Source organism: Ctenocephalides felis, unplaced genomic scaffold (genome assembly GCF_003426905.1).
Source record: "Ctenocephalides felis isolate EL2017-DRISC unplaced genomic scaffold, ASM342690v1 CF-g0.4_SCAFFOLD_01886, whole genome shotgun sequence".
In the NCBI taxonomy this organism is placed as follows: Eukaryota; Metazoa; Arthropoda; class Insecta; order Siphonaptera; family Pulicidae; genus Ctenocephalides; species Ctenocephalides felis.
This window is the reverse complement of record NW_020538040.1, coordinates 175,933,388-175,942,136: the sequence shown is the minus strand read 5'-3', so window position 1 is coordinate 175,942,136 and position 8,749 is coordinate 175,933,388. Positions and strand designations below refer to the sequence as shown.

Here is an 8,749-nt window from a genome sequence, read left to right as displayed (position 1 = left end):
ATTAGAGCGGGTCGATTTGAATGGGTAAAAAAAGTCGCTTGCTAAAAATGAGATACTAGCTAAAGAAACTATACCTCTAAAATGAGTTCAGATGTCCCGTGCAATGACCCAAAAACAAGGGTTGAAATTTGAAAAATTCCATTTTGACCCATTTAGAGTGCCCCAATCGCGTCCAAATGTATGACCAACCCCCCACTAACTTTGGAAAGCCGATTCACCCATGCCCGTGGTTTATCCCCTGAGCGGTTTTTCAACATTTAACCCTTCACGGAACATCAGAATTTATTTCAGAGGTATGGTTTCTTCAGCAAAGTATCTTATTTTGATCGCTAGTATCCGAAAATCATGTGCCTAAGTGACCTTTATATCGACCCCCACTAATATATAATATATATATATATATATATATATATATATATATATATATGTATATGTATATGTATATGTATATGTATATATATATATAATATTATGGCGGGTTTAAAAGTCACATACGCACATATGATTTGCAATGAGATCAAAATAAGATACTTTGCTGAAGAAATCATACCTCTAAAATGAATTTTGATGTCCGGCAAATGATATACATTTTTTAACCTTTTTAATTTGATCTTTTGTCAATACAAGTGAAATGTTTTTTGAATCAATCAAATCGGATGCTTTATTCTCTCAAAAACTAATTTGCAATTTTTTGCATTTTTGCACTGTATCTTCAAAACGGCTAGACCTGCCTTTTTCCAAAAACTAATTAGCACATCTCCCTATAAATAGGAATCGAATGTTTTTTGAATCATTCAAATCGGCTTTCGTAATCGTCAACGAAAATTTGTATCCGTACATACAAACACATAGACACATATATACATGCATTTTTTTAAAGTAAAAATTTTCACTTTTAATTTTTTGCTGTACTTATCCTACGTGAAGTTGAACATATATCTAATTTCTATATCAAAAACTTTAAATTTCAACAATTATATATGAGAACAAGCAACTGTTTTGACGAAGCCACTTTCCAAGGTCAATTCAAACAAAATAAAACAATTATATGTATATCGCCAACAATAAAAAATACATTTACCACATATTTAAAATTTATAATTGCATTTCAAGGGATTTACTGTTACCGAACAAGAACCAACAACTCCAGGCAGATATGTTATGAAACCAAGGGTAAATGAGATAAAAAATTATTATGGTATGTTTTTGATTTTCCAAATTAAATTTTTCAAAATTTTTCAGGATTCTTCTGCATCAAGTGTACCACCGGTGTTGAAGACGATTTTGAAAAAGTCGCATTTTTCGGAGGTCAGTTGCAAAACAAAATTATTATAACTGATGTTTATGTGACTTTTACAATTCTTTTAACCCTTTGACTACTACCAAAGTTAATTTATATAAATTACTAAATAAATTTAGGAAGTTTCAATGCCGACCACTGGCAAAGGCGCCAAATCCAAAACAAAATCAGGAAAAAGAACAAAGGTGAGGGGAAAGTGCTGCAACTAAAAATTTTATTAATTTAATGCGTAATATATTATTATTTATTGATTTACATTATAATTAATTTTATTTGTCTTTTTCTTTCTTTCTTTCAGAAGCGCGATTCTGATGCTGTGTATAAACTTTCGGTAATTATTGTTAGTTGATAAAAAGTTTATTGATGTAATAAGTAGGCGCTAATTAAGGCGGGGTTTCTTCTATTTGATTAATATTTTTCATAACCTGATTGTAATTGTAATTTTGTTATGTAGTGTTATAGAATTTATTAAAACTCTCCTTCGATAATTCAGGTTGTTGGGTTATAATTTAACCCTTGTAGCTGTGGACTGTTTTAAACACTGATTTGTTTGTATATTATGTATTTGTTGCAGTTCTAATTACAATCACTGATTTGTTACTAAGTTATAATGAAAGAAGATATATTTATTTTTATTGGTTATTTATATGTTGTTAAGCGGACTTTACTTTTAGAAGTGAACAACTAGTTCAATTAAAACACTCAGCTACCCCCTCTACCAGGGGTAGCAACCATTCCGTGTAAAGCTTAATGCCCTGAAGTTTGTCATCTTCATGGCCAATATAATAAAACGAAAAGATGTCCGAACACTCATATTCTTACTGTTTGTTCTTTGTTCACTTTTGCCTATTTGGGGATTAAGGAATTAAAAGATTTCAAAATTATGCTTACGTAGTACTCAAATGGCATATAAACTACCTCTGGCACATTTTACATAGTATTTAAAATTTCTATGTTTAATAGGATCGTACTCCAAAGATTAAACTTGCTAAGAAGAGAGTTACAACTCGTAAGGTCAACACCAAGAACAAGAAGCACGTGCAGGTTAGCATTGATAATAATTTATATATATATATATATATATATATATATATATATATATATATATTAAAAATTTCTATATAGTTTATTTAAATAAAAACAATATTTAATTTTAATTGAATTTGTTTTCAGATATCTGCCAGTGATCTAAAGGAAGTTTCGGTTGTGGTAAGTGAACAAACAATTATTTTTAATTTACTTAATTCTTTACCGTTTCCTAATTTTTATTATTTTTATTTACTTTTAATTCAACTTAATGTTTTATATGAAACTATATATATACAATTTAAAAAGGTCATACCGAACTTTTATGAAATAAAAATTTATTGAACAAATCAACTACTTCGACTTTATATACTATGAAACGCGTTTTTCAACTGACAATTTTTCTTTGACACAGTAAACAGAAGTGTCATTTTTATAAAATGGTACTATCTTAAATTTTCAGTTTGTGTTATTATTATCGACTAATTTTAAATTTTATAAATCTTATTTCATTTCAAATTTATCAATCTTTAATAATATGTAAATAACAATGTCGACATTGGTTTTTCGGAGTAGATTGATTCAACATAATTCTTCTTATTCCAATAATTAAAGTTTTATGTTAATTTCCGTCAAGTTTTTTTTATTTTGATGTATAAATTTTATGCTTTTGACCTGGTGATTGCTGAATGATGGCTCACATCAAGTGTCAAAAAGTATAAGAAAATAATTTTTTCTTAACTCATTTTTTTATTCCGACGAATGGGCTGCTAATAAAAAATTAAAGTAAAAACTTAAAAATTATAAAATTAACTACATTTCAAAACTAAATACGTTCCATTATATGGTTTTCCACAACTTTCATATGAATTCATATTACTAATTTTTTGCCAAAAGCACTTGAAAATTGAGTCTATAATCGTATGAGTTTGTAGTCACAAACTGTCAAATAACTATATCTTTGCTATTCGATCGAGCTTTTCTTACATAACACCTAACCTCCAAATGTCGTAAATGCCAAATAGTAAATGCAATTTTATGATGTCCCTTTTTCAACACATAGGCGAATACTAACAAAAAATTCTGACGTTTGGACCAAGTGGAAGTTAGTTTTTATATGCAAAACGCTCGATCGAACAACTAAGTCATAGCCTTTTCGTGACTACCAACTCAGACATGAATATATATATATATATATATATATATATATGTGTGTGTATTCATGTATTTATTTATTTATGTGTATGTATGTATTTATATATTTATTTATTTGCTTACAGTTACATCGGTTGCCGGAAGACGTTGTAGCCAAGTATCGGGCAAAGTTAGAGGTAAGAAAATTATTAATAATAATTATTATAATTTTAATTTATTAAATTTAATTAAAAAAATAATTATATTTTTATCAAATTACCTTTTATAGAATGGCTCTAAGAATGCAGGGGATGTCAAAGCACCCAATAAAAGAACTCGTGGTGCCAAGGTAAGTGTGTTAATATGTATAAATTTTGTGTTTTGGATCGACTTATTGATATTACTTAGAAATTTTTAATTTGCGCAATTTGTTTATCCTGTCTTATGCTATTTCAATTATAAAGAACGATGTTTTGATGTATGGTTCATTCAATTTGAATAGTCTTATATAAAATATATACAGATTCATTAAATTCAGTCTAATAATTTATTAATAAATAACTAGTGGAGCATGGCATTGTGCTTTAAGGCAAATTGCTGGAATTTCCCGTACCAAAAATTAAAATTTATAAAATGCTTAATTATTTTTTGTTTTCGAAAATCTGATGAATATGGTTATTTTTCTAGCGCAAAATGCCAGCTAAGAAGCAGCCAAATGTTAAAACTGGAAAAGGAAGCCAAAACTTCGACAAGCCTTCCCCAGCTATCAAAAGACCAAAAATTGAAACGGTGACAAAATCTCAGGATGATGAAAAGTATAACCTGGTATGTTAATAAAATTAATTGTTTGAGAAAATCATCATCAGTCATTGAAAAACTATAATTCATTTACGGCACTGTAGTTTTTAAAAGTAGGAAATGCATGTAGAAATTTATTGGAAGTTTTTGGTAAAGGTACAGGTTTTTATGAGGAATGTGAAAAATTTGAAAGGGGCGATTTTGACCTTTCTGTTCCGGGCGAGCATTTTTGATAGATCACTATGTTGGCCAGGAATTATTGGAGTCAGGATAGGATTGCTGTGGAATGATTCAAGATTGTGGAATTGGTGTGGAATGCTGATTGAGCTGTCATATTTGCATGGTTTTTTTTCAGAACAAAATCATTTTTTGAACCGGACGACATCTGGGGACGAAAAGTGGATTCATAGACATTGCACTACATGGACTTTTTGTCCATTTTGTATGTTTTCCATTGTATATAGTGCTCAAACATAAAAGGGTATGTGGCGTCACATGTTTGAGCGATCATTGCCGACGACAATCGCGGACTTCACCGATTGATCAAATGTCATATGCCATATGCTACGTGCCTAACTTAGGCCTTATAATATATAAACAGATTGTATCAGGTAAATTCGATTTTATGTACATATATTTCACAGAGGAAATATTATTAATTTCATTTCTTACAAAATTATCAGCCATTACAATTGCCATTATATTATTGATATAAAACTATCACGGATAATATTTGAATTAAATTAACTATTACGATAAATATTATTAATATTATTAATATCATTTCTTACAAAATTATCAGACATCGCAATTGCCATTAAATTACTAAAATAAAACATATGACATATGACATTTAATCAATCGAGAGAGTTCCGCGATTGTCGTAGGCAATGTTCGCTCAGACATGTGACGTCACTTACCCTTCTATGCTTGAACACTTATTTTGCGCTCGACTAGCAGTCCATGTAATATAAGATCTATGAGTAGATTACATACAAACTCTAATTGCCATTTGTTTCTGTTCTTAAAATTTTTTTTGACGGGCAAGGTGTCAAACAAACACTGATTCGAATTTTTGCAACAGAAGAAAGACATTTTTCAAAAATGGGATAAATAAATTGTCCTCAGAATGCCAAAAAATAATAATGGCAATAACCTTATTCAATAATCTTAATTGTTTTTTTATTCCACAAACGGACAGAACTTTCCGGTAGACCTAATATTTAGGTATAATGCCACTAGTTATTATGAAATTCTTGTATTTCGTATTTTTTACTATTATATAATTATTAATTTTTTATTTATTGTATATACAATTATTTCCAACAAATTTTACAGCTGTCGTTGTCCATATTGAATTTGAAGATCTTGAAAACATGGTAACTAAAACTACTAATGATTTTTTCAGCTTTCAAACAATATCTAGTAAAACATGTAGCACATCATTTGGTTCGTAAAAAAATATTAACTTGGTATACTAAATTTTGTATAAATTATTTTCTTTGCTTTATTTATTAAATCTTTAATTTCTTACAGCTTTCATCATCGCCAGAAATTTTCTTAGATGATTTGGTTAATAGGAGGTGCGGAAATTGGAGGAACAACATTATTTTATATACGTTTCATTATCATATTGAATATTCATTTATATTCTTATTATAATATATTTTATTCCATTATTATTGTTTAGTTAGTAAGACACTTTTTTATATTTTCAGTTCTTCCCGGTAGATGCTTCAGCACCAAAAGAGCAGGTAGAGTGAAAAATCAAACAAAAATTATAGTAGTTTAACTAGAAATTAGAAGATTAGTTTAGATAATAAGTACTAATTTACATTAGAATAATGTACTAATTTAGATTGTAACGAATTTGTAGCTTTTAACCAGATAACCTATTTTGTTAACAAGTAAGATCTACTGTATATTATATTTTATTATCATACCTATTCCATTTTGCATATTTGTATATTTTATAATATACCTGCGGGTAAAAGTTTATATATAAGTCAATCATATATATATATATGTAAAATACTAAGAGAAATACATATTTTTCTGATTATTTACAAATTGTATTAATTTATCATTGTGTTATACATTTACTTTTTTATTTTTTTAATAATAAATATTTTTTAAAGGTTGAAACTTCGCAAGACTATCCTGTGGCGATCGAGGTAAGCAATGAAATAATGATTTAATTTAAATTAATAAAATTGCAAAATAAACTTTGTAAATCAAAAAAAATATTTACAGAATCCACCGCCAGAATATGCCCTAGCTGACAGATCCAGTACTCTCGAACCGATGGTAAATTTACCAACAGTGGCGAATGTCAGTACAGATTAGAAGATGAAATGAAAAATAGTGGTGCCTTAGAAAATTTCTGGAACTTCCTGTGCCGTAATTTACATAGATTATGGCTTTAACCCCATTACTTACGATTTAGATTCGAAAATGCTGGGCAATAGTTGAACAAGCTGGTGTACAGTTTATCACAAAAATAAAAATAATTTTGCTTTTTTATAGTTCCGTATAAATAAATATTTTGTGATACTTGCGATTATCGTACCGTGCCATGACCGTAATGCGTAATATTTGCTTCTTTCATCGTTAAGAAGTTAATTTTTTTTTGGAAAATTTGAAACAAATATTTCTCTCGAGTTTTTTAAAAAAATTGATTGCTTTTAACATTTTGGTTAATTTTGAAAATTTTTCAAAATTTTGAATTTTTTCAAAGCGATTACGCTGCGTAGCTATTTTATAGACGAAATATCGGAACGCGTATACGCCGCGTCGCAATCTCAAACGATTGAACATTATAAATCTTAGTACGCAACTCATAGATATATAAAGAGAAGGTTTACGTGATATTAAAATTGCTATAAATTATCTGTAATACCATTTCTTCAAACTTTTTTTTATTGGATCTCTAAAACCGCTGCAACTGCTCCCCTGTAAATCTAATTAATTCTTCTCTCAGCCAATATGAGTAAAATATTTTTTAAATCATTCAAAACGGACGCTCCTATCTCTGAAAAATTGAAATTTACGCCACTATTTGTCCAGGATCTTCCAAAACGGCTGGGCCTACCTTTGCCATTTTTAAAAAGTAAGATGTTACAGTTTTATTTACCAGCCACTGATTCACACTACTATTTTCAAATTTCAATCATTGTATATAATACCAGTATATTGTTTTCAGATATATATATATATATATATATATATATATATATATATATATATATAGATGAATTTTATTGTATTTCATTTACAGCCAGGTGATGCATTTGATGCATTTGCGTACCAACTTTTTGAAGTGTGTGCTAATCTTCCACATGTAAGTTGAAATTTATTATTATTTATATAAAGCATAGGCTTTAATTAATGAATTATATTTGAAAATTCTACCGTCGACAAATCGTTCAACCAATTTATTAGAGAGCAAAATTCGTTAGCAATCAATCTACCAGAACTCTGCTATGCATAGGATTTAACTACATATCTATTTTATATTTTCATATAGAAACTTATTTTTACTCTGAAACAAGCGTATATTTTATAATACGTGCCAAAGTAATATATTTTTGTTTCTAACACTTATATTTGATTTCAGAATTCCTTGACGAGGCCTTCAGGAATAGAAGTGCAGGTAAAGTAAAAAATAAAGTAAAATTAACTTTTTTGCTACGTGCGTGACATACAGTCAATATACATTTGACGGCCTGTGTGTACGGGTGTTGTTTAGTGTATTTATAATACGTACAATATATTTTTGTTTCTAACACTTATATTTCATTTCAGAGTTACTTGGAGATGCCGACTTCAGTAGCAGTACAGCAGGTAAAGTAAAAAATAAAATAAAATTAACAAAAAAAAAATTTTAATATATCCATATTAAGGACCACCCTAATATTTAAATTGTGTGAATTTCTATATTTTTGATTTTCAGGTACAACCTCGTGAACGTGATGAATTTGATTCTATAGCGGAAGAAGCTTTCCAATTGTGTTCTGCATTTAACGTAAGTTAGTATTTATTATTGAAGTAAAACTTCTTTAGGCGCGACTAGCGTGTGAATTTGTGAAAATGCAACGGAAGAGCGTTACGCTCGAGTCGAGTGCCAATGATTCATCATTCGCTCTCGATGAGATCATTTTTATACGGGTCGATTGTGATTGGTCGTTGTGTCGCGTAAATATGATTGCTTTGATTACATGATAAGTAAAACAACTGTTCCCGTTCAAATGTTAGAGTTTATAATATATTACAAAAAAGCATATTTTTCTAAATAATTATAAATAATAAAAAGTGAATTGATAGATTTATTACTCTAAACAAGAAATCAAGCACAACAATAATTTGTGTGGCTGTGTATCATTTATATGCAGATATACTTCATAAAGGACATCTATGCAATTTATTTATTGCTAGTGCTATCGAAATTACTCAAAATTATTATATTTCAGCTGTCCGCAGTGTAAACGAATA

At 28.8% G+C, this 8,749-nt stretch overlaps 1 protein-coding gene across 1 annotated transcript in view; it reads left to right on the top strand.

The window, feature by feature from the left end:
• Positions 1 to 8,749, top strand: part of LOC113376295 (proteoglycan 4-like) — an 85,350-nt gene that overhangs the window by 47,884 nt on the left and 28,717 nt on the right. Inside the window, exons 2-15 of the mRNA XM_026616200.1 lie at positions 1,114 to 1,173; positions 1,243 to 1,308; positions 1,420 to 1,485; positions 1,599 to 1,631; positions 2,264 to 2,344; positions 2,474 to 2,509; positions 3,607 to 3,657; positions 3,750 to 3,809; positions 4,148 to 4,285; positions 6,397 to 6,432; positions 6,512 to 6,565; positions 7,875 to 7,910; positions 8,063 to 8,101; positions 8,211 to 8,282. Of these exons, the coding sequence (XP_026471985.1) occupies positions 1,114 to 1,173; positions 1,243 to 1,308; positions 1,420 to 1,485; positions 1,599 to 1,631; positions 2,264 to 2,344; positions 2,474 to 2,509; positions 3,607 to 3,657; positions 3,750 to 3,809; positions 4,148 to 4,285; positions 6,397 to 6,432; positions 6,512 to 6,565; positions 7,875 to 7,910; positions 8,063 to 8,101; positions 8,211 to 8,282 (828 nt within the window). The remainder of the gene's footprint in view (positions 1 to 1,113; positions 1,174 to 1,242; positions 1,309 to 1,419; positions 1,486 to 1,598; positions 1,632 to 2,263; positions 2,345 to 2,473; positions 2,510 to 3,606; positions 3,658 to 3,749; positions 3,810 to 4,147; positions 4,286 to 6,396; positions 6,433 to 6,511; positions 6,566 to 7,874; positions 7,911 to 8,062; positions 8,102 to 8,210; positions 8,283 to 8,749) is intronic.